The 26085-nt window shown below is 39.7% G+C and overlaps 2 protein-coding genes across 4 annotated transcripts; one reads left to right on the plus strand and one right to left on the minus strand.

The window, feature by feature from the left end:
* Nucleotides 1-9552: 9552 nt before the first annotated feature.
* LIG4 (DNA ligase 4) lies at nt 9553-13913 on the minus strand. The gene is made up of 2 exons (XM_080377720.1): nt 13780-13913; nt 9553-13165 (listed from the first exon to the last, which is right to left on the minus strand). The coding sequence occupies exon 2, from the start codon at nt 13149-13151 to the stop codon at nt 10413-10415; it is 2739 nt and encodes a 912-aa protein (XP_080233846.1). The 5' UTR covers nt 13152-13165; nt 13780-13913; the 3' UTR covers nt 9553-10412.
* A 99-nt stretch (nt 13914-14012) lies between these two features.
* On the plus strand, nt 14013-24748 carry ABHD13 (abhydrolase domain containing 13). 3 transcript variants are annotated; one of them, XM_080377724.1, is made up of 4 exons: nt 14013-14150; nt 15774-15809; nt 16524-16726; nt 20379-24748. In XM_080377724.1, exon 4 carries the CDS (start codon nt 20414-20416, stop codon nt 21425-21427), a length of 1014 nt encoding a protein of 337 aa, XP_080233850.1. In that variant the 5' UTR covers nt 14013-14150; nt 15774-15809; nt 16524-16726; nt 20379-20413; the 3' UTR covers nt 21428-24748. The 3 variants fall into 3 exon arrangements, with proteins under 3 accessions (XP_080233850.1, XP_080233849.1, XP_080233848.1); XM_080377722.1 differs by lacking the exon at nt 16524-16726 and having other exon boundaries at nt 14048-14150; XM_080377723.1 differs by lacking the exons at nt 15774-15809; nt 16524-16726 and having other exon boundaries at nt 14019-14150.
* The last annotated feature ends 1337 nt before the right edge of the window (nt 24749-26085 follow it).

Raw genomic sequence — 26085 nt, forward strand, 5'->3', positions numbered from 1 at the left:
CTGCCACTGCAAGAAAGAAGCTGTTACTTAAGCACACCTGCATCAAGGCTGGGCAATCAGATAAAAGTGGTTAGGTTACTGGAACTTGTTTTCACTTTCAAAACCGATACAGCTATATATCACCTCAAATTGAGAGCAGCTCTTCTGTTCTCTCAGATATGGCTGTTATCTAAACATTTATACACAGTGCTTAGAAAATTCTTTCCATTGATCATGAGACTTTGCACAACCTTGCTGTTCACGTTCAGTATAACTCAATTTGGTTGGTGATTTGGGATTTTCAGGTTTGGGTTTTTTTTTTTTTGGTGGGGTAGTTTGGGTTTTTTTTGTTGTTGGGTTTTGTGGGTTTTTTGTTGTTTTTTCTTTTACCTATGGACTCATTAGTTTATTATCGATTTTACAGTACAGGATTACATAAATTCTGTGGGTTTCCTTCACCTTAATGTGTAGCTGATGAAGTCACACTGATAAGAGTGCTAGGTATATTAATACCAGCTGTACAGCAAATGAAAAAAAAATATTCCATTAAGTTTGCAGTGTATAATATGCCACCATTTGACAGTTTGCCCATTCACAAGACACCAGAAATTAGACTGGGAACTTCAGTTCAGACCTGACTTACAGAATCACAGAACAATTGAGGCTGGATGGCACCTCTGGAGATAATGTAGTCCAACCCCTCTGCTCTTGGAAGGGTCAGATAGAGCAGGTTGCTCAGGACGGTATCTAGTTGGGGTTTCAGTGTTGTCAAGGATGGATACTCCACAACCTCTCTGGGCAACCTGCTCCTGTGATTGACCACCCTCACAGTAAGAAAGTGTTTTCTTAGTTTTAAACAAAATTTCCCCTATTTTATTTTGTGCTCATTGCCTCTTGTTCTGTACTTGGGCCATTGATGACAACTCTTCAAGCCTAGCAGTTCAACTAGTTTTCCATCCAACTCCCTGTCCATTTCTCTAGCCCATACTTCATCAGCTGTCTAAGAGAATATTACAGAAGACAGCATCAAAAGCCTTCCTACAGTTGAGAAAAGCAACATGTAGTGCTCTCCCCTTGTCTACCAAGCTAGTTTATACTAGAACAAGCCCCATAACATTAGGCAAATTAAAAAGAATAAATAAATAAATAAATCGGAACCACAAGTGGTTCTATCAAAAAAAAAACCTACTACCTGAATGCATCTCAAAAGGCTAATTTGAACTTTATAGAAAAGGATAGTAATATCATAATTATCCTTTTCTGACTAGCACAACTCTCCATGGAACTGGACTATGTAAATTTGTTCTGTTTTGAGAAAGACTGAGGACAAGAGCGTGGAATACACAGCCCCTCACATGATACACACAAATCTTGTGTGTAGCAATCCTTCATTTCTCCTTGGTATCTTATTTCTGGCAACTTCAGTCCTGAAAACTGTATTTTACTTTGTTTATGATACATGACACAGGAGAAAACTGAACTCTGGTTTCATAGTTTTACATAGTTCCTCTATCCACAGCATTAACAGAAGAATTAATTTAAATATGTTTTGTCACTAATATAACTAACATAACAACTAAACATTCTTGTTACGTCAGTTTTCAAATACAATCACATGCTTAGATATCCTACATCTTTTTACATTCTGTGTAGGAGAAAAATGAAGAACATTACTGCTTGCAGTTTGAACTTGAAATTTTCCCTTATATGTTCTTTCAAAATAATTTCCCCCAAAATTACAAAGAAAGAAAAAGCTACATATGTTGAAAACATCCCAATAAAATGCTAAATATATTTTATCCAAAAGAAAATAATTTCCATATGGGTGCCTTTTAATTTGCTTACTTCTAGAAAATAACACGGTGAAACATTTTAATTATACCTATAAGCTCCACCTTCATTGTTAAGTTTGTACAATAATTCAGAGTTACAGACTGTTCCCTCATTCATATCCCCTCACAGCAAAAAGTAGTACAGTAAAATTTTATAGGCCCATCTACTGTTTTGTAGTACAACAGCTGTTATCAGCTGGAGATGCTTTATGCTTGGTTAAACTGACTGTGTTAAAAGGCATTTCCCTAGTCACCTTCAGATGAACATTTTTTTTCTTATTTGCAAGAAATTTTATAACTTACTACTTCAAGTCCCTCTTTTAAAAGAATTCAAACTGAAATTACATATAGATTGGAAAGATTACATGACTGTTTTTTTTTTTTTTTCTTTTTAACAAAGTTTGATATGGAATATTATAAAAAATAGTGTGTCAACGCCACTAGCAAACTAAAGAGCTTTTTAAAATCTCTCACCAGATCATTACATTGAGGTGTCGTAAACATAATAATACTCCTTATCTGTCATTTACCATAGCTGACAGATTTTGACTGATTTATTTTCACCTGAATAAAGGGACCTTCTGCTTTTCAAAGACATTCATGCACACTCTTTCAAAACATACAGATGTACTATTTCAGGGAAGGGTAACTGGAAAATGAGCAACAGGGACCGCATAGTTTTTAAGTGTTTCAACAAACATATATATAATGGTAAAAATTTATAAGATTTCCAAAATGTTTTAATTCAGTCTTGCAAAGAAATTCACATCCAAACTTAATATCAGATGAATATCAGGGAACAAGGAAAGGTGGTTCTGTGAGGGGTGAGGATTTCTATAAAGGAGAGAAGCAAGGAAGCCAGGTTTCCTTCATTCATTCAATTCCCTGTAGTATGAAGATTTGTAAGTGGGCTGCTCCACAAGGGGAAGCATGCTGGGGGCTGAGGGGACAGCAAGGCAGGCATGAGCTAGCGTCCTCACCAACAAATGGCACAGTCTCACCATACAAGTCCCACCCAAGAAGATGAGCAAAGTGGTCCTGTTGATGGTAAACTTGGTCAGCCAGTGACGGCTATGTAAGCCCATAGTGATGAAGTAGGTCCAATGTCAAGCCATGAAGTCATCAGCTGGTGAGGATTGGGATCAGCTAGGTAAGTGGCCAAGCACTGCAAGATAGCTATGGTGAGGACTAAGACCAGGGGCCTGAACTTAAATGCAACTTCCAAGTTTGTTCCAAATTTAAGTTCCGCATTAAGTTTCCAAATGCAAACTTGCATTGAAGGTGGTGCCTACCAAGGCTTGTCCGAATCTTTTTGCACACAGCAATTTTCACAATTGTCCGAGCAAGGTAACACAGCTACACCACCAAAGAGTTGGCCTTGAGCACAGACAGTCGTACCCCAGGAGGAGGTGGGTGCATTGAGGGCTCTGAGAGCTCTTTCCCATCTATGACGTTCTTGTATGCTAGAAATCCTACTTGTGTGTGGCTGAAATGGAACTCACCCTTGTTGGTGTATGCCACATATCAAAATAAATTGATGATATAATTTACCTAGACATGTTAAATATGTGAATAATTCTTGTTCTTCAAAACAAAGAAACTATAAACTTATTAACTAAGGGGGGTGGTTTTCAATAACTTTAAATTAGAATAATTTTTCATCATATTTTATGCAAAAAGCTATTTATACCCTTCTAATTAAAGTATTCATTTAGCTAGTTAGTGATCATTTCATGCAGTATGTATAAAGACCACTGTACATGAAAATAGGTAGTGTCTCATGTTGACTCACCACAGCTTCTCGACTCTTCTTTCTCCAGCAATTTATCTTCCTAAAAGCAAGAAGGAATTGAAGGAATGTGGTTGTGATATTCACTACACTTACAATAAAGTAGTCACTTAAAGAGGCCCAAAGCTACCATAATACTACAGCTCAGTTCTAGCAAAAAGAGAGGGGAGCTTTTTTCATCTACGCAATTGAGCTTCCCCAGTGTTACTGCTTACAACACTTTAAATGTGAAATTGTTAGCATAATAAGTCTTCCAACATACAGTCAGCAGGTTGCAATCTATTGTATATGCAGTTACTTTCAGTGTTATTAGCTTTCAGGTCTTCAAAGGATAATTAAACAGTTAGTATGATATTTTGCAAGGCACTGTATTTTAAATCCTGTCTGAAGATGCAAGGGTCGGAACTTTTTAAGCCACTTAAAATAGCAAGAATGTCAATTAGTTCTTTTCAGTGTACAGGCACAAGCAGAGGAAACGTGAAATAAAAGACGGCTGATTAAAGTTGTGCTGACGTGCAAACACCTAACTACTAGTCAAGGCTTTCTTACTCTCCCATTGGTGAACAAACTACCCATTTTCTAGAAAGCATCCCTAGCTCTCCCCAGCCCAGTGAATAATTTTTCTTCATATGTTTAGGTTTCAGCTTATTCATGTACTAGTGGCTTGCTTAACAAGGCAGGCACATTCCAAGTGGAATTAGAAGAGTTCAGTAAATTATCCTAGGAATAATCAGCCCTTGACAATACCATATTCCAATGCCTTCTGAATGTCAACTACTTACAGAATCATAGAATCATTTAGATTGGAAAAGACCTTTAAGATCATCAAGTCCAACCATTAACTCAGGACCGCCAAGTCCACCACTAAACCACGTCCCTAAGCACTGCATCTACACATTTTTTAAACACCTCCAGGGATGGTGATTCCTCCACCTCCCTGCACACCCTGTTCCAATGCTTGACCACACTTTCAGTGAAGACATTGTTCCTAATATCCAATCTAAGCCTCCCTGGTGCAACCTGAGGCCATTTCTTCTTGTCCTATTGCTTGTTACTTGGGAGAAGAGACTGACCCCCACCTGCCTACAGCTTCCTTTCAGGTAGTTGTAGAGAGTAATAAGGTCCCCCTGAGTCTCCTCTTCTCCAGGCTAAAAAACCCCAATTTGCTCAGCCGGTACTCCTAAGACTTGCACTCCAGACCCTTCACGAGCTCCATTGCCCTTCTCTGGACATGCTCCAGCACCTCAATGTCCCTCCTGAAGTGAGTGGCCCAAAACTGGACACAGTATTCAAGTTGCAGTCTCGCCAGCACCAAGTGCAGGGGGACAATCACTTCCCTTGTCCTGCTGGCCACACCGTTTCTGATACAAGCCAGGATGCTGTTGGCCTTCTTGGCCACCTGAGCACACTGCTGGCTCATGTTCAGCCAGCTGTGGACCAGAACCCCATGTTCCTTTCCCACCAGGCAGCTTTCCAGCCACTCTTCCCCCAGCCTGTAGCGCTGCGTGGGGTTGCTGTGGCCCATGTGCAGGACCCAGCACTGAGCCTTGTTGAACCTCATACAACTGCCCTCGGCCCATCCAGGCTGTCCAGATTCCTCTGCAGAGCCTTCCTGCCCTCCAGCATCAACACTTCCCCAACCTTGGTGTCATCTGCAAACTTGCTGAGGGTGCATGCAATCCCCTCATCCAGATTGTCGATAAAGTTATTAAACAGCACTGGCCCCAATACTGAGCCCTGGGGAACACCACCGGTGACCAGGTGCCAGCTGGATGTAACTCTACTCACCACCACTCTCTGGGTTCAGCCATCCAGCCAGATTTCTACCCAGCATAGAGTATACCCATCCAAGCCATGAGTTCCTCCAGGAGAGTGCTGTGGGAGACAGTCTCAAAGGTTTTACTAAGGTCCAGGTAGACAACATCCACAGCCTTTCCCTCATCCACTACATAGGTCACTTTGTCATAGAAGGGGATCAGGTTTGTCAAGCAGGACCTGCCTTTCATAACCCCACGCTCGCTGGGCCTGATCCCCTGGTTGTCCTGCACGTGCCACATGATGGCACTCAGTATGATCTGCTCCATAACCTTTCCTGGCACCAAGGTCAGGCTGACAGGTCTGTATTTCCCCAGATCCTCCTTCCTGCCCTTCTTGTAGATGGGCGTCACATTGAATAACCTCCAGGTTTCTGGGACCTCCTATTAGCTAGGACAAATGATGGACAGCAGCTTGGAGAATTCTTCCACCAGCTCCCTCAGCACCCTTGGGTGGATCCCATCCAGCCCCACAGACTTGTGCATATATAAGTGCTGCAGCTGGTCACTGACTGCTTCCTCCTGGACTGTGGAGTCTTTATTCTACTCCTCCTCATCCCTGTCTTCCATCCAACTCAGGGGACAGAGTACCCAGAGGGAAATTGTTCTTGCTATTAAAAGCTGATGCAAAGAAGGCATTAAGTACCTCAGCCTTTTCCTCATCCTTTGCGGCAATGTTCCTCACCACAACCAATAAAAGATGAAGATTATCCTTGGCCCTCCTACTGTTTCTAATATATCTGTAAAAACATTTTTTATTTTTTATGAGTGGACAGCCTGAGTTCTAGCTGAGCTTTCACCTCTCTAATCTTCACCCTGCATAACTTCATGACATCCTTATAGTCCTCCAGAGTTGCCTGCCCCTTCTTCCAAAGGTGGTACACTCTCCTTTTTCCCTGAGCTCCGGCCAATCTCCCTGCTCAGCCAGGCCAGTCCTCTCCCCCACTGGCTCATCTTTTGGCATACAGGGACAACCTGCTCCTTTGTAAGACTACCTTCCTGAAGAATGTCCAGCCTTCCTGGACCCCTTGGCCCTTCAGAACTATCTTGCCAAGGGACTCTATCAACCAGGCTTTTAAATAGGCCAAAGCTGGCCCTCCAAGAAGCCCAAAGTAGTGGTTCTGCTGATCCCCCTCCTTAGTCTTCTGAGAACTGAAAACTCTAGCACCTCATGATCGCTATCCTTTGACTACCACATCACCCACCAGTCCTTCCCTGTTTGTAAACAGCAGGTCCAGTGGGGCATCTCCCCTTGCCAGCCCACTCACTAACCAGCTGTGTCAGGAGGTTATCTTCCACCCACTCCTGGAACCTCCTAGACTCCTTTCCTGTCTGCTGTGTATTTCCAGCAGACATCCAGTAGGTTGAAGTCCCCTATGAGAACAAGGTCTAGCAATCCTGAGACTTTTCCCAGTTCCTTGTAGAATGCTTCACCTGTCTCTTCATCATCACAACTATGGCTTCTTACATTCCTATGTAACAACAGCAGAGGAAACATGTATGAGGTAGGAGCCATACACTGCCTTGCAACAGATATATTTTCATCCATCTACATATGACAAAAAGTATAAAAGAGCATAACAGTACTTGGCACTTGCTTTATGCCTGGCATAAATGTCTACAATACTAGAAAGCCACAGTCTTTCATTTTACATCATTAAATATGAAACTGAGCTGTATATTCTAATATAGGAGGACATCTGAGATTTCACCAGCTCTGTATGGCCAACACACAGTTTCCACTGACAAGTCAAAGAAAGCATATGAAGAAATAAAAGTAAGTATCGTTCCCTGGTGAGATTTGTCATACTTTGTGCAAGCTGCCCACAGGCTTTAATTCCAAAATTGCACTATATCAGTTTGGATGTATGCCTTTCAGAGAAGAAAAAAGTTTATGTGAACCTATTTTATTGAATTATTCCATAAACAAAGTGGAACCTTCTCCCAGGGAGCACAGAGTTTATTGCCTGTGCAGAACTGCCTTTGTAGCTAGTAAAGAAACCAGACCATCATTCACCAACACAGAGTTGCAGACAGGATGGGTACCTACCAGATTTTCTGCTACAGCAGGCCCTGAAAGTTGCACTCTTCTCTATCACTGGCAGTGTTCTTGAAAAGTACAAGTTAAAAGCCAGTGAATAGTAACAATACCAATCTTTTCTCTACTTCTCCCAAACTGCAAGGTCTACAGTCCCTTCCTCTCTTCTTTCTTTCTCCATTTCTTCAGGAGCATAATCTTAAAATAAACTTCAAACTTTAAATTACAATGCAAATTGGAAGGTTCATTCTCAAGCCCAGTGCATATTAAAAAATAAAAATCAGCTTTATACAAAATGTAAATAAGCTAAGAAATGTTCACCTACAAAACCCTTATTTTCAAAGATCTAAACAGAATTAAGAAAATGGAGGCATTTATTACAGTAAAAAATACAATAGGCTGATGTTTTGTAGTCAGAGGAGACTCTCTGGAAGTTCCAACATCAGGTTAATGTTTCAGCATTTTGATTCCAGTTTTCCCTCTTTCTTGAACACTTTTTAATGGATGATGACTATCTAATTATAAAGGCTAGTTTTAGATGTCAAAACTCTTTTATTGCACCAAACAAAAAAAGGCAATTTTTCATACACAGACACTGTTGATCCACATCAGCTCTCACTGCTATCTACAAATCTTGCCTTATATTCATCCTTAGACATCACGCCTGAAATGCTCTGCGTACCTCCCAAATAAATTTGACTTTTTAAGAAAAACTTTTGTGTCTGGACAACATATTCTTACTTTTTGAATTATTTCCAGCCTTAATTTTTTCCTTCAGAACAAATTAGAATTTCCACAAACTTCTTCCCTACTTCTATTTTCTGCCACTACTGTTCTTCTACGAGAATGTCTTTGCTTAGAGGATCCATGGATCCACCTAAGTCACCATGTAAAAGAAACATCTCAAAAGAAAACCTCACCTGTAATGCCTGTTTTTAGTGTAGCAGCATGATTCTCTTTTTACACTGACATATGAAGTTCACAGCACTTCTTATTCAGCATTTTAAAGTAAGTGTAAATTTGTGAAACAATAACCAAAAGAAGAAATACACATCAACTAAATTGCTTGAGATGATCCAGTATGTTAATTATCATGCCACATACATATAAGCATGATTGCTAATCATTGTGCATAATAGTTAATTAATTTCTGGTTCTAATTAGAACTGAGGCAAAATACAAAGTCAAACAAGCTAAAACAGTATACTGCATCTGCAAGGTGGGGTTTCTTTTTTTTTTAATTTGTGAAAAGGTAAATCTTCAGTTTAAATAAATATAAAAAATAAACCTTCAGTACACTTTGTCCAGAGTATTTTAAAAATACTCTGTAAAGAACATTTAGATCTCAAAGTGAGATACTTGACAATGTCTCAAGAGTTAGCCCTAATTCATCTTTCATATTCAAATTTGCCTTTGTTTCCATAACCTTTCTAACCAGGATCACCTAAAATATATACTTTACTAAAACCCATTTAAGAGAAATCTGTGTAGGTATGAAGACAAACTCTCTTCTCATTTTCTATTTATAAATCATAATATATATGACATTACAGAGAAGCAGCCCAATAAGTTAAAACTGAAGTATTATATTTCACATATATCTTTCTATACATTTCTATTTGAATTATTGGAGAAAAAATAATGCAGTTTCTCTCACTATATACTATTCTATATACGTAAAAAGTATTCTGCATTTTAACAATTTATATGGTGGCTTAAGAAAACTGGTTATTACATTTTACCTACTTAGTATATTTCAAATAATAAGGGAGTTTCTAATGTAATGCTTACACTAACTATAAAAAATATGAATAAACTTCTTTCCAATTAGCCTTTCATGTAACATTTTCTAGTTCTTTTTACAGTAATTTTTTTACATGAACAGAACCAGAAAAATGATCGAAGAAACAGGTCAGCCAAAACCTATTTCTGTGTGATCAGCCCAACAGCAGTTCTATTTGAAACCAGTATTGACATAACAACAAAGGCCTCAACCTTCCTTCCCTCAAGGTTAATGCATAAATTATTTAACAGAGTAAAAATCAGGAACTAAGTTTTGTGCTTTCAACAGTTCTCCCTCATTAAAAAAAACACCCGGCAGACTTTAAAAACAGATTTTATTTAGTAATTGAAAAAAATATACGTTGAAGTGGATATTTGGAAATTAATACTGCATTGCTCAAATAGCTTGTGAAATATATTTTGAAAGATAAACTGATAGTTAAGAGTAAAAACCTAGCCCTGTAGCACTTCAGAGTTTAACTGCAATGAGCACAGGAGATTGTTACAGTTTTTAAGCAATTAATACTTTACATATATATATATAGCTCATTATTAATTCATTAGCACCTCAATCAGAACTTCAGGTTCTATTTCACAATAGTTATTTACATAAAAAAAAACCATTGGATCAATGCAATATCCTAAAACCAAAGTGCTACTGAGGCTGTGTGAGGCTCAATGCTAAAAACAACGTAAATAAATTAAAACAGTACAAGGTTTATAAATTACTGAATTCTATAGCATATGGAATATACACACAACAATTCCACAAAAACATGAATGTGATTGTAAATTGATAAATAAACAATATCTTAAATGTAGAATCTCCATAAAATAATAAATTACTGCCTCCATTTTGAAAATTGAGGCAAGCACTATTAATAGCTAGGAATTCTCTTATGTAAACTATTAGCTCTCTCCTGAGACGAGTTTGTGAAGTAAAAGGCTTACATTATTAATTTGTGGGTTTTTTCTCCTCCAACATAGCCTAGCATGCTCTTGCTTCCGCAATACTGTAATTGAAAGCCTTCCTCTAAATTCCACAATAGTGTTTTTCTTCAGCCAGAGACAGCTTTAAACAGACATGAAAACACACACAAAAATTTAAGGCAATCTCATAATATCCAAATCCAGTCATGCCAACAAGAACGCTTTTGCTCCAAGCTTAAAAACCTACTTTAAATCAAGTACTGGTTTTCATTCTTTGGAACTCCCTCCTCCACTGACTGTATTACCCACAGCTCAGATACAATTTTAAATTTTTTCCCAAATGTTCTCCTGAGTGCTTTCATCTCTTCTACCCGGGAATGATCTTCTCCTATAACAACATGTGAGACACCCTCTTCAAGGTGAGGAACTACTTTTGCACCATAAAAACGGAGCTCCAAAGCTCTAATTGATAGTGTTGTTCCATGGATTTTTGTTCCGGGCTCATTAACAACAGCATAAAAGTCCACATAAATACTATTTCCTCTGAATATACTGAGCTGACAGCTGTTCCATGAATAACGTTCTTCTAACTCTGCAATCTTCTCCAAAAGCATCATCTTATTGTCTTTCATTCTTGAGAACACTTCCTTCAGTTGTGCAACATCTGTGTCTGCTGTGTAGCTGTCTCCGTAACAATCATACTCACGAGCAAAATCTTCTTTTGTGTCAGGAGACATGTGAATCATAAAGGCTGGCTGCCAAGGCACCAGCATTTTGTGTTGTAAACACTGAAGGATCCACTCTGCCCTCACCACATCGTATTTGTTGGAAGCAATGATGTTTTTCACTCTGACATTCTCAGTTCCTACAATGACACAGTAAGTATCCAGCCCTGGGTTCTGTACCACACTGCCACCACATTCGGCTATTCTGCTTTCCAGTTCAGACTTTGAGTATTTTCCCGTTCCTGTCATAACACAAAACTCAATATCTTCAAATACACTTGAAACCTTGTTTACACTAGAAAGATCAGGAGCTTTAAATTGCTCGGCTATTCCAATTATCTTCCTCACCTTTGATACAGTTTTCCTTTTTTTCTCTTGTGGCTTATTATAATCATCTATATGAAGGTGCTTAGATGCCAGCTTCCCTTCTGCTTTGCGTCTGAGGTCTTCTAACATGTCTGAAGTCATGCACTCGTACCATTCTTTGTCCTCTCTTATCTTCTCAATCCGGGGGAATCTCAAAGTGCACTCAGTTTTGTACATATCACTGGTAACAATCTCGGCTGCCTTGATCTGAACTATGACAGAGTTGCAAGGTTCAATGTACATTTCAGGTTTTTCAGTTCCACACAAAATGTTACAGGGAGGATCCCTCCTATGGTAGGGCTTCCAGTGTTTAGCCAGTTTCAAACCCAGATCATGCAATTCCTTCATAGTATAGCCAGAGCCAACACGACAAATAGAGTGGAAAATGGAAGGTTTTTCATTTGGAGGGGGTGTTTCTGCAATAGCGCACAGAAAATGAGACATCATTCCACCACGTGCACCCGTCCCCCAGTAACCACCAACAATTAAAAGGTCTAGTTCATCCATCAACCCATTGACATATTCCGGCTTGATTTTTAACCAGCCTTCCCCACGTTTGTCAGGCTTGTAGGTGGACATGGGATCTTTCACCATAATCCCTTCCTCTCTGTTATCTATTGCTTCATTTAAAGCATCAATTACTTCTTTTCTTGTTCTGGCACTTTTTTTATGTACAACATGTATCCTGCCCGTTACTGGGGTAAATACGCTACTTAAGATTTCGTATCTTTTGCTTAGTACTTCATGCCCCAACTTCTCATCATTAACCATCAATACATCAAACACACAGAAGCAGGTCTGCAGATCAGAGTCCTCCATCATTCTTTTTATGTCAAACCTGTTCCCTTTTTGCATAAAGGTTTGTGTCTCAGGATTGTAAGCCATCATTTCACCATCGAGAATGCAATTCTGTATATTGCTCTTAAATATCTTATGAATAAACGGCGTTAATGAACCATCAAGGGGGGAGGCGCCAAACTGCTGAGTATAGTCAAACCCATTTCGGGAAAAATATTTATACACATCTCCATCTTTGTGCATCTGCATACGTTCACCATCCAGCTTAGTTTCTATGTAGAACAGCTGGTTATTCATTTGTTTCTCAATTTGCTGGACATCAGCAATTGCAGCAAGCATTGGTTTAAAGGCAGAAAACAACGTGATAGAAACATCACTAAGTGAGACAGAGGGATCATGCAGTTGTCTGCAAACTTTTTCCAAATCAGTTGTGACATTGTGTAATTCAGCAGCATCAGGATGAAAAATGGAAAATATAGTTTGTTGACTAACACCAAGCTTTAGATCCTTTATAATCATCCGGATGAGCCATTTTTGTTCCAGTGCTGTGCTCTGGGTAATTAACTGAAGAAGACTTTTCTTTAACAGACCCTTGTTTTTAGCAGCATTATTGTTAGCTATTGTGTCTAAGTGTTCATTGACTTGTTCTATTGTCAGTCTGCCTTGTTTTGGGCTCCTAGGTTTTAATACGAAGTATGCAATCATTGCAAAATCTCCAGCGTCTACACGTGAGCCAGCAGGTGTTCTGTAATTTAAAAGCTTTGCAGCATCTTTTCCATCTTTTGGTAAATTAAGCAGTTCAATATACAGCTTCGCAAGCATAGTTTCTTTAATCCCGTATGCCATCCTTTCTCTTTCCAAGTGTGGAAGAATAAGTCGCATTGCTGGGTAAAAAGAATCTGTGACATCTTTCTCATTTTGGTGAAGAGCATCATGGAATTTTCTCCAGGAATCCAGGAAATCCTTGAAATATTTTGTTTTCTCCGGGCGAGATTTACACTGCTGTATTCGCTCTAGAGTAGAACACAAATCCGCAAAAGGCACGCGAGAAGCCACCGTTTTTTTAGGAGAGGGTTGCGAAGCAGGTGCGGAAGCCATGAGTCCGTTTTTCACTAAGAACAAAAAAAGTACACAGCTGTGGAGAAAGAAACCGCCACCATGCTAATCCATCTCAAAACAAAAAATCTCTAATTAGGATTTACTGATTTTCTGTTTTCTAATTAGGATTTAACTGTTACCGTTACTTAGGGGCCGCCAGCTGGTCCCACTCCCCGCAGTTAAGGGTGAGGCTCCGCCGCCCGGCCGCAGCACAGGCAGCTCGGGGGTGGGAGCCGGCACCGCGCGCCCCTCCGCCACCACTCGGAGGGTGACAGTTCCACCGCTCGGAGCGCGGCCCCTCCCCGACACCCCCCCGCCCGCGGCCCGCTCCTCCGCCGGCTCCCGCCGCACCCCGGCTGCCGAGGGGCCCGCCACGGGCAGCGCGGAGGGAGCGGGGCTCTACGAGGCCGGCGCCGCTCCCGGTGAGGGCAGAGCGGCCGGGCGCTCCCGGTGCCGCCCCCCCGCACCGCTACGGCATTGCCATGGACACGGGGCGGGGTGCAACAGACAGCACCGGCGGGCATCTTCTGCTCCGCGGCCGTCGCCCCCTCCCTGGAGCGGACAAACGGGAAGACGGGGGGAGACCGGTGGGACGGCGGGGGCACGGGCACCCCTAAAGGAGACTTACGAGGAAGCGAAGGTGCCTGCGGAGCCGGGGTCACACCGGCCGCCCTCCGCCCCGGAAGGGGAAAAGCGCCCCGGTGACGCGCGGCCCCGCTCCCCCGCGGGGACGGTGGTTCCGTCCGCGCGGGGAGGCCCCGGCGATCGCGGCGGCCGCGCCTGCGCAGTTGCGGCGGCGGCGGGGAAGCGCTGGCGGAGCCGGGGTCGGGGGAAGGCGCGGAGGCAAGAGGAGAGCGGGCGGCCCTGACCCGGAAGCGGAAGCCGCTCCGGCGTGACTTCCTGCCTCGGAAGGAGCGGTGGTTGAAGTTGCGCGTCGGGGTGTGCGCTGGCCTGAGGCGCTGCCGGCGGCGGCCCCAGCCCCGCGGGACGATGCGGCGGGTGGGTCTCGTCTCGCCCCGCTTCGGGCAGGCGCCGCCCCGCGGTGGGGCGCTGGGGTCGAGGGGGTTGCTGGGCCGGCCCGGCCTGGGCCCTGGAAGGCCGCGACGTGGCGGGCGGGGGCGGGAGCGGGGCGGACGGCAGGCGTGGGTTCGCTGCGGTGTTTGGGATCTCGCCGTGCCTAAGTGCGGCTCGTCCCTGCGCAGGAGTGGCCGCGGGTGGGGGGCGGCTGCTGTGCTGGCCTGCCGGCACGTCTCCCGAGGAACCGCTGCATTGGCAGCGCCGTCAAAAGTTCCTTGAGGTGCTTTCCAGCCAAGCCCCGGCAGAGCTTTTGCACCTTCCAGCAAGACCTTGCGCTAGTGTTTCGTTTGTCTCCGCCGCCATAGCGAAACAAGTTCTGCAAACCAGGATGCTCGTAGAAGATGGGGTGGATGTGAACTTTAATGTTGCTTAATGTCACAAGTGAATATATCGAAAAAGCTGAGCGGGATGTTTCTTTTTATGTAAAAATTTAACGTGCTTGGAAATTAGTATGTTTTAGGAGGCCACGCTTGCTAGAAAGCTAAGGCTCTAAAGTGATAACCGTTCTTGGTTTGTTGTTGTTTCGGTTTTCTGGCAAAGTACTGTCATAATTCAAGATGTGCTTGTAAGGTTCATTAAGATTGTTCAGTTGGGAAAGGAAGTGTACAAAGTTAGGGGGAGAGTACTTTAAATTACAAGTATGTACTACTTGAATCAGAGAACTGTGGAAGTTTGCTGATTGAAATAAGTAGGACAGCTGAGCCAGAGCCCTTAAATGTGTGACACTTGAGTTGTTCTTAGCCTGCTTTTTCCTTGGTTAGGAGTAGCTACTTTGCTGTTTTATTTTTGATGAGAGTCTCTGCAAGATTTTAGTACTGAGGAAGTGTGTGTTTTCCTGCCTTTCCTAAGCTTGAAGGCTTTCTTCCAGATTAGTTCCCCGTCTGAAACTACTTTTTTTACAGTCGAGGACTTAATATTTATACTTACAGAAGTCTTCTGAATAAACATGAGTAAATGTAAAGCTTCTGTTAACCTTGTCTGTGTCTGAAGGCAGTAGAGTTTATGGGAAGGAAGTGCAGAAGAAAGAAACTGTCTTAATAAGAAATGTGTTTCTCTGTGTTCCTAAGAAATACCTCTGTTTGTTTGAAAATGTGAAATGCAAAGGACAGCAGCGAGTGTTAAAACTAACTCTTGTGTTTCAAAGCTCTTCTAATGAGAAAGCAGCTGTTTCTTGGCACTAACTTTAAGGCTGCTCATACACTAAAAGTTAACTTTAAGGAGGCAATGTAAATCTCTCATAACTTTGTGCTGTGTATGTTTTATACTGTGTATTTTATGTAGAGTCCAGGAAATTTTGATGTGATTCTTGAATTTCACTAGAAGATGTTGTTTTCAAGTTTAACAGATGTTTCAAACTAGCTGAGCTTGATAGGAGGAGCACAAACTTGGTATGCACGGTTTCATCAGTAAAATAGATGTAATTTCCAAGGGTGTTGGCAGTTAGCACTTCTTAATTTTCTTGTAGGTAGCTGAAGACAAACAGTAATTATGTGTGTAATTCAAAAGCAGTTTTACTCAAAGTTCATAAATGGAATTGTCTTTCAGGCAGAGATGAAGCCTGGGAAATCATCACATCCAAAGGTAAATGTTTTATAATGTATTAGTATATTAAAATAGCACTTTTTAATATTAAAAATTTTGACAAAGACAAAAAAATTAGACAGAATTTGTGGCGAGTAAAAGAGTAATTTCAACTGCCATTAAAAATTAATGAAAAATTGTTCCCAACTACTTTAAGTATGCAGTTGAGTGGTTTATGATCTTCAGTTGATAGTGATGTGAACTGTTTAAGAATAGCATTAGGGCACAGCAAAATATTATTAAATGTCTTGATCATAAAGACTTAGTAGCTTTTTCCCTCAGAATTTTTGTTGTTATGAGTGATTTACGGTTTTCAGTAGCTACTTTATTATGAGATTTGTCACTCACCTGATAAAACATAGAGCTCTGCAATAATTCCTGCACTGTGGATTCAGCAGTGGGAGATGTAAAATGTATAGATACAGATAAGTGTGGACAGATCTACATGTGTATATCCCTGTGCTGTAAAAGTAAAACTTGTCACTTCCTAATTAAATTTCTGTTTTGAGAGGCAGTACAGTGCTGTGGCTGTGTAAACTGAACTGGTCTTTAATGGCCTTTAAGCCAAAGGTACAGCAGCAGTCTGTCTAAACCTGACTTTTGTTAGGTCTTAATGTTGAATTGGGATGCATTGTTGTTCTTCTGTGTTAATGGTTTCCACAACAGAACTTCGTATTTCAACACTGTCTTCTACTTATTTCTAATGTTCACAAGCATCATCAACAAGGCACTTGTGAGAACCACCAGCATTCGCAAAGGCTAACCTTAATAATACAGCATTTATCAGAGGGACAGGAGGAAATGTGAAGCAGGTAGATGCTAGAGGAAAAACCTCTGATCATATATGTGACTAAGAAAACATCATCTGTAGGGAGAATACAGAGGAAATGAGTTTATATAGTCTGGAGAAATTGAAGGTAGGTTACATATTTGAAAGTTAATAAGCATTCACGTAGAAGTGAAGAATTTAATTTACTAAGTCTCCCTTCCTGTTAAGTATTAGAAAACATTTTCTAGTACTAAGAGTAGCTAAGAACAAGAACAGCTTATGTAGGAGTTTCCATTAATGTAAGTTACTTAGGAAAACATCTACAAGATAAAACTATATGCTTCTGCTGAGGACCCTTGGGGGCCGTATCCGGCCCGTGGGCTGTAGTTTCAGGACCCCTGGGTTAATGTGTTATCTAGGAGATTTGAAAAGGAAATTTGTAGAGAAACCTTATTTCCCTGGCTGAAACAGAATTTCCACTAGCCTGGCACTGGCCAGCTTGCTGAGTTCCCTTGGTTCCAGTTGTCCCCATCTAATATATGGGTGGCGCTTCATGCCATCTCTCTGTAGAGCTGTGATACTTCTGACAGTAGAAGGCAATATAACAGATAATACTGTTGAACAGTCAACCATTTAAAAAAGTAGTAGTAACTAGTCATATGACAAATCAATTAAAATACTGTCTTTTAGAAGACGTAAAGAGGTTCACGCTTCTTGCCTTAACTGGAACATCAAGCAGTTACAGAGCAAGTCTGTAAGTGATTCTTGTAGTCTTGTCTAGAAAGAGAAACAAGTTTTTCCAGGTGGTGGGTCCAGTCTGTTTCTCAGGTTGACCAGCTCAGACATCAAAGTCTTAAACATGTTGTTCTCCCATTCCTTCCCTATCCTCTCCCCCTTTCCCTGATTATTCTCACACCCTATTAATCACAAAAATTAAAGATACAGGAGGATTTCAATGCATGCTCTTTGTAATTCAACATAGGGGTTTTGCATCATCACGTTATATTGTAAAGTGTTTGAAAGGTTTTTAAGGTTCCAGCAGAACAGTAATGGGAAATGATAGGAGATTTTTTTGTGTGTGTGTTTAGTCTTGCAGTATGTTGAGCAGTCTCAAATCTCATACACTTTAAAAAGTGTTGAGGGGCACTTTATTGTTTACTGAAAATTACTGTATTAGCTTACCCTTTTTATTTATAACCTTTACATGGGAATTTGGTTCTGTTTATATCGGTTTCCATTGTCCGCATCAAACAAGATAATGTTTGGAAGGCCTGCTACTTTGGGCTCCACAGAAAGCATGGTTTGTAGCTTTATTGAGGATGAGCTGGTACTGACTTGGTTTAGAGTTTCTTGTAGGCCTGTGTGTTTGAGAAACCATTATTTTTCTTTCTAGTGATTTTTCAGTGAGTATTGGAAGCAAGTGGGGAAGAACCTAGGAGAAACTCGTATGTTCGTTCTCTAGCTAACAAATCTTGCAGTAAGATGCAAGTAAGAGACATGGTCTGATTCCAGCCTGGAGATGGACAGAACTAGTGAAGTTTCATGTAGCTGTGAAGAAAACATTAATAGTTATGTAGTTGTTCATTAGTGCCGAGTAGTCAGCTTTACTCATATATGTAGGTGAGTACGAAACATTTGTGGCTGTGTAGTTTACCATTCCTGCTAACTACCATATGTTGAGTTCTAGTTGTAGGATGCATTGAGTCTGCCACTCCAGTAGCAAAGGGGTTTTATGTACCTGTGTGTATATTAGAAGTAATAATGCAGCAGCAGTATCTCATCATATAACATTTTGATATTACCCTACTGAAACGAAAATGAAAGCAGTGCATAAATGAAACTAACGGGGCTTATGAATTCAGCTGTAAGTATCAGCCTTCAAATAGTAATCCTTAGCGTATATGGGATAGCCATCTGCAAAACTTAATCACCTTAAGATTTTTATTACTACTTTGGGTTTTAGTAATTGTTTTTAATGATGGGTCTCTTATGAATGTCTTGTTTAGAAAGCATTTCTGGAGTCTCAGCAAAGTTTTGAATAGCATAGATAACAAGAGCCATAATAACACAGTAAAACCCAGTGTTCTTACACTCTGGAAATGTAATGCAGGAAATGTTTGTCAGCTTCGTTAGGAAGTTCTCTTACAAATTAAAGTACCTGCTTTATCTGTCTCTTAATTACTGTGACTTCTTTACTAGAGAAATGGATTAAAATAATTAAATTTTCATGTAGACAATATTTGTGCCTACTTGAATGTGGATATGGAACATGAGCTCATAAATAATATGAGAGAACACTATTGGGATACCTGCTGTTTAGACTCCTTTGTAAAACTAGTGAAATACATATTTTGGAGTAGATGCACTATATAATAGCTTATTTTCGTATTGCCTTTGGTTAATATGTGACTTAAGGTTTAACAGATTTCTGATTAATACCCAATTGTTGCATAAAATAATTGGAGATGGCAACTTTTCCTGGTCATCTTAGGTGCTTATCATATTTGTAGAGTGCAGAGGTCACCTTCTATCACTCGATCCTACAAAGATGGTTGCTGCAGTTACAGCCCTGTCCAGTAGTATTAGGCCATAGAGCTTAGTTTGGTGTGGGTCCTGTGACTTAACTGAATGCTTGGGTGCTTCTTACTGCACTCCATCATTTTAGGAGGTTATAACTTTGAGTATGTCTAAACCGTAATTATCATCTGCTATATAATTTAGAGTATTCTTAAACAAGTGAGCTTGTGTTGTCACTTCCAGGCAGTATGGTTATTCAGCTTGGTGGTGACTGAATATTTACTGTAGTTCTCATGTAGATTTTACAGGTTTTGCCTATTTCTATACAACACTTGAACCCAGCAGTGAATAATAAGATATTTTGTGTGTGCTGTCAGACATAACTATTTCTTATGGTGTGAAAGAAGATTTAACCCATTGTCAGTAACATCACTCTCCTCATCTTATGCTGCATGTATGTCATGAGTCTGTTTTCGTGTTTGGACTTTTCAGCAGTTGTGATTTTCATTGATCAGAGGATAATGCAGTTAGCTGACTGTTTTCCGTGGTCTTCTATGATGGTGCAATCTTTCGTTCAGCTGAAGATTTAATATGGATTACCAATCTGATAGTGGAAAACTATCAGTATAAATAAGAACCAATCCAAATATAGAAAAACAGCTGTCGTGAGTGTAACTGCACTGTGGTATCTTACTCTAGAGAAGTCTTCTTCTGACCTGTTTGTGATGCTCTGTAATCGTGGTTGATAAAGATTCTGAAAGACGGCCAAGATACAGCAGATCTGGTATGCATTGTGAGCCTTCACTGGCTGCAGAGTGAAGTGCATAGGCTTATTGAGTGCTCCTCATGGTCTTAATCAGTAGTAACTTAAAAGTAAGGGCTATTTTTGTTTGTGTTCTCTGGATTCTAGAAATACGTACATGAGAAGTTTTGACAAACTGGTGATAACACTCTGTGTGGTTGTTCTGTTGGTTGGTAGTGAAGACTGGGGGAAAGCATATGGTCCCAATAAAAAATTTTCTAGTGCTGCTGGTGAACCTTGCCTGCTGAAGTAATGTAAATGGGATTTTGAAGATCTCTAAAGCCTTTTCCTTATGATTGCCTTTCTGCTTGTTCTACAGAGTTGAATGGTTTCCAAAAAATCAGAGGGAGTTTACCACTAAGATTGATGTTTTTGCTTTAATGTATTGACTTGCCACTAATATTCTGCAAGTATGAATGCTTAAATTGCTTCCTTTTTCTTTCTGCTATATTTATACATGTATGTTTGGGGTTTTTTTCAGGATTTGCTTGGAGTAAAAGATCACTGACTTCTACAATGGAAAAGTCATGGATACTTTGGACCTTTGTTAAAAGATGGCTACTAGCTTTGGCTTCCTGGTCTTGGAGTCTCTGCCGCATTTGTCTTCTACCCTTGATAGTAACTTTTCACTTGTATGGAGGCATTATACTACTTATATTAATATTTGTATCAATAGCGGGTATATTATATAAATTCCAGGATGTGCTGCTTTACTTTCCTGAACAGCCCTCTTCATCACGCCTTTATGTTCCTATGCCTACTGGTATACCACATGAAAATATCTTCATCAAAACCAAAGATGGAGTTCTTCTCAATCTTATTCTGCTGAGATACACAGGGGACAATGCAGCATATTCTCCAACCATCATTTACTTTCATGGGAATGCAGGCAACATCGGCCACAGGTTGCCAAATGCTTTGTTAATGCTGGTAAACCTGAAAGTAAACTTAATTCTTGTCGATTATAGAGGGTATGGAAAAAGTGAAGGAGAAGCAAGTGAAGAAGGTTTATACTTAGATTCTGAGGCTGTGTTAGACTATGTGATGACTCGATCTGATCTTGATAAAACAAAAATTTTTCTTTTTGGCCGTTCCTTGGGGGGAGCAGTAGCTATTCACTTAGCTTCTGAAAATTCCCATAGGATTTCTGCCATCGTGGTGGAGAACACCTTTCTTAGCATCCCATACATGGCCAGCACTTTGTTTTCTTTCTTTCCAATGAGGTATCTTCCTTTATGGTGCTACAAAAATAAATTTCTGTCCTACAGAAAAATCTCTCAGTGCAGAATGCCTTCTCTTTTCATCTCTGGGTTATCTGACCAGTTAATTCCACCAGTTATGATGAAGCAACTTTATGAATTATCCCCAGCTCGGACTAAGAGATTGGCGATATTTCCTGATGGAACTCATAATGACACTTGGCAGTGCCAGGGTTATTTCACTGCCCTTGAACAGTTCATCAAAGAAGTAATAAAGAGTCACTCCCCTGAAGAAATGGCGAAAACTTCATCTAATGTAACAATAATATAATTGATACTCTTCTTTGGAGTGGGGTGGGGGGAGTTCCTGCACTGTACCTTGATTTGTGTAAAGTGGTAAAAGAATGTCCATTTTCAAATGTATGTCATGTCTGTACTTGCCTAAAGGGTGAAATTAAACTTGGAAAGGTCTGATGCTTTATTAAAAAGTTCCAGATAACTTTTACATTTGTAGCATTGTAAATGATCCATTTTCCATCTTTCTTGTACTTTTTTGGTACCTCTGTCCATATATTCCATTTGTTTGATATGTGCAACGGATGCCATTAAAGGAACTTGCTACAAAAGTAGTACAGAATGTATTAGTTTAGAACAAGAGGAGGCTCTTCAGTATTTGCTGCTGTATGTGTGAGCTTTTTGGACAGTCATGGTTAGCACAATGATTTGTTGCTTCTCTTAGAGTTTATTTAAAGTGTGCCATGCATGAGATTAGTGTTCTATTCCTTGAAATTTGATATTATGCAAGGTGGGAAGTCTTCAATGTGCTAAATAATATAAAATAACATTAATGGTAGAGTATACTTGCAGGTATACTATCCTGGGTTATTACTGTTTTTTATGGTTATGCACATATATATATATCTTTTTCAAACTACAACTGAAGAGGAAAAGACACTTTCCATGTTTTCATTTTACTGTTTGTGTTTTAATAGTGCCTGGAAAGTTGTATGTGCCTAAACATCATGGCTTAAGGATTTTGCCCAGGCAACTTCTTCGTAGGAAACAGAAGTAACCTTCAAAAAGAGCAACTGTGGTCTAAGCTCCTTTCCACCCCAAGCTCTCCTCACTAATGGACAGGCCAACTATTTGTTGGTATTAGTCTGCTTGTGCATTTGAGGTGGGATTTCCCTGGGCAGGGTGGTTGGTGTGATAAAGGAGTGTCATATGAGGTGAAAGTACATATTTGTGTTCAATTTTATTATTTTTTTTTAGGCTGGTGTAGTTAAATGTCTGTGCCCTTTTATTTATACCTCCAAAAGAAACAAATCCAAATAATTACCAGTGATCACATGATTAGAGCTTGGTGTATACAATTGTTACAGTAAGGATAATAAAAATGAGCAGTGCATTAAATTTCGTAGACCTAAGCTTAGTTAGTCTGAAAGACACATTTATTTTAAAACTTACTCATTTGCTTGCAAAATGTCTTTTGCAGTTCTGTTGCACCATATGGAAGTAGCCTAAGCATCAGCAGAAATTAGGTTCTTCAGCTCTGCTGAGATTTTTAAAGCCAGTATCACCATTTCAGAGTCTGCAGTACTTAAACTGAGAGAGTTTGATTCAGACTGAATGTTGGGGTGGTTTTTGTTGTTGGGTTGGCTCGTTGGTTTTCAATTTTAATAGACCTTATCCTAGGTGGTCATATCAAAGTTGTATGCTGTTAGCTCAGTCTGTATTGGGTTATGTGGTTGTTTAAATCTCTTCTGCAGGTTTAATTTCTCATTTGCTGCAGCTGATAGTTTGCCTCTTCGAAATATTTTTTTTATGGAAAGAACAAACTGTGGAAAAATCTTCCACACAATCTGTAAAATTGCCCTTTGGATTGAAATTTTAAAATAAACTTTTCTGCCATGTTGTCCTGATTCAGAAAAGCATCTCAGCACACACTTAAAATCTGTTTCCTGGTGGACAGTGATATTTTAAGCTTGTGCTTAAGTTCTCTGGTTGAATAAAACTGCTTTCCTGAACTGGTGCCTTAATGGTTATGCCTCCTAATATTTACTACATGGAATTACAGGTCTTGTGTACCCATTGGTAATAGTTGTCAGCAATTTATAGATAGAGTAATGCATCTTTACTTAATGTGATTTTTTAAAAAAAAAATTATTTATTTTTAAATAAATAGCTATATATATATACACCAGAAGTTGCTGTTTTCTTTGGTAAGTATCTTTTATCGTACTACCACTAAGGTTTTAAGAGTTGATTGAAAAAGCTATAGACCTCTTCAGATCTATAGATCTAAAATCATTGTAGATAGAGCATAGTTTTAAATCTGAGTGAAACCAAAACTATTTCCTCAGCCTTCCATTGGCAATATTTTTTGAAGGGAAGTGGGTGGGGAAGGTATATTGATAAAGTTTGGCTAGGGAGGGTGGTGTTTATATAGCAGAAGGGAATTAATAGATAGCATTCCCTTTCCCAGGTGTAGTCTAAAATGACAATGTGAGCTGCTTGCATAGATTGTTTCAGCTGTTTCACGTTGCTTTAGAGTTAAGGTGGAGGGAGATAAGTAAAATAAGTGTGCAAATACTGCTTCTCTAAAAATACGCTAATAGACACAAAGGAATAGATTACTTGTTGGAGACTGAAGAGAAGGTAAACATTTCAGGAGTTGTCATAATTTGCTGTTAAATAACTTTTCAGTATGTAAAATGTTGATTTGTGAGGTAACTTGACTTTCTTTCCCCCCCACTTAACCACCACTCAACCCAGAATGCCCCCAGTATTGTGGGGCACTTGCATACAAATTAAGTATTCTTATTTGGGCATACAGTTGCAAAGCCAGATGTGTGGCATGAGATTATAGCATTCTGGAGCTGTTCACAGTGGACTATATCGAAACACTATTTTTGATTATCAAGCCATATCTTTTCACAATATTGTCTGCAAGACATAAAGATGAAACTTTGATTTTGCAAGTATTGGGTATGAAAGGACACAATTGTCATACATGCATCTTTTACAATAATGTGGTTTCTTCCACTTTCTATGTATGCACATTTTTACTTCTCCCTTAACGGGTTGGGCACATATGTTTGTGAATGAATGTGTCTGTTGCTATGCTCTTTCATTGCATTGGCTATGAAATCCACTGAAAGAAAATAGGAAGGAAATTCTTTTTTTTTTTTTTTTTTTGTTATGCAAATATTCTACTGCTGTGCAGATGATCTTTTAAGGCAGGAAAGAAGGGGGAAGAAACTTGTTCTGGCAAGTCAAGACTTGTTTTTATTTTACAATCTGTGTGATGGAAACCCATCATTATCTGCTGCTAAAAAGTGAACTGCAAGCAACGTAGTAGTAATAACTTTTAATTGCCAAAAGGTATATTATGATATTGTTGCATTTATTCCACTTAATACTATTATATGTTTTCCAGTAACAATTCTCCAGTTGTGTGTTGATGCTTCCCAAGTCTGTGTCCTGTGTGTGTGTATATATATATGTATATAAAAATTTCTAGTTTGGGAAGAGGAAGTTGAGTTATTTTCACTGGTTTGTAAGAAAGCCTCTTGGTTTAAATATGCTCATTAAAGGAACTGCCTCTTTTATAAGAGGAACTTGTAAGTTAAAAAAAAAAAAAAAAAAAGAATGGGGGGTCAGGAGTTGAACTGGAACAGCTGTAGCAGTAGAGTCCTTGTAAGGAAGCATCCGGTATAAGACCTTGTGTGCACACACATGTGTGGTTTTAATTGGTGGACGTACTTGAGGCTTCCTGCTAACCCAAGTTTACATTCCCAGTGTTTGTTTTTTAACTGAGAGAGATAAGCTATGCTTTTGTCCGAAGAAATGTTAGCTGGCGTAGCTGCCCTCATGTCCATTTCTCAGGTAAAATTAGAGCACAAATACATTTGGTAGGCTACGGACAATCTCAGTTGAAGGGCAGATGGATTAACTAATAATAGAAAATATGCATATCAGCATCTCTAAGCTAATCATTTGCATCATGTTGGATGTTCACGGTGAAGAATGCAAGGCTGAATTGAGAGTCCAAAGTATGGTCTCTTCTGTTAGCAAAAAGATGCAGACATACCTCCATTTGTATCTCATATTCTTGATAAGTACGTTTTTAATTTTGTTACTGACAAGTGATTTTGCTAGGGGCACTTCTGCCAAATATAAAATTGGTGCCTCTTGCATGTAGTGGGATCAGGCTGATGCATCCCATTAAGAATAATTTACAATGCCATCCTGCTTGTATAATTAGAGTAGAACCATGCAGAAGTGTAAATAAAGATAGTGTATTGAAGTTCTGAATAACACTTGTGTTTTGAATTAAGAAACAGTCATTGAATATATGATGCAAGCTTTTTATTTGACTTTAATATATAGTTAAAGCAAAAATGTCGTAAAGTATTCTTAAGTTTTGTAGGCAGCGTAAATGTTACTGTATATGTGCGAATTGTGGCAAAGTTTTACATTCTCATTCTAGTCTGGTTTTTACAATAAAATTAATTTTGCAAAAAACACTTTTCTATTTTTATGTACTGACATATGCAATAAATTGATACATTAAAAATGCTGTTGATGTCTTGCTTTAGTTTGTGGCCTGGCCTCGATATGTGTGCTTGGGTATTTTTGTGGGCATGGTAACTGATCAACCTCAAGGTGTCGTTTTCACTTACTTGCTAAAACCAGAGCACATGGAATAGACATCTGCATTGTTAGATGTTGGTGTTTGTGGAAAGCTATTACAACAGAAATGCTATATTACAAATATCTGTTCCTAAGCCTTGTCAGGTGTTTTCACCTTCAGGAAGTTTTAGTAAGTAAAATTGATAGGCAGTAACTTTGCTTTTTAACACATTCTGCATTTCAAAACTTCCCTGTTACCTGGGAGACTGAGGGATGGTCTAAGTATCGTGTCAATGAGGAAATATTTTTAAGTATTTCTGAGTAGTTTTACCATCTGTTGCTGGTAAATAATTT

Source organism: Falco punctatus (genome assembly GCF_963210335.1).
Source record: "Falco punctatus genome assembly, chromosome: 2".
Classification (NCBI taxonomy): domain Eukaryota; kingdom Metazoa; phylum Chordata; class Aves; order Falconiformes; family Falconidae; genus Falco; species Falco punctatus.

Coding starts and splice junctions, on each gene's coding strand:
- LIG4 (XM_080377720.1), bottom strand. CDS start 13,151: ATGGCTTCCGCACCTGCTTCGCAACCCTCTCCTAAAAAAACGGTGGCT.
- ABHD13 (XM_080377724.1), top strand. CDS start 20,414: ATGGAAAAGTCATGGATACTTTGGACCTTTGTTAAAAGATGGCTACTA.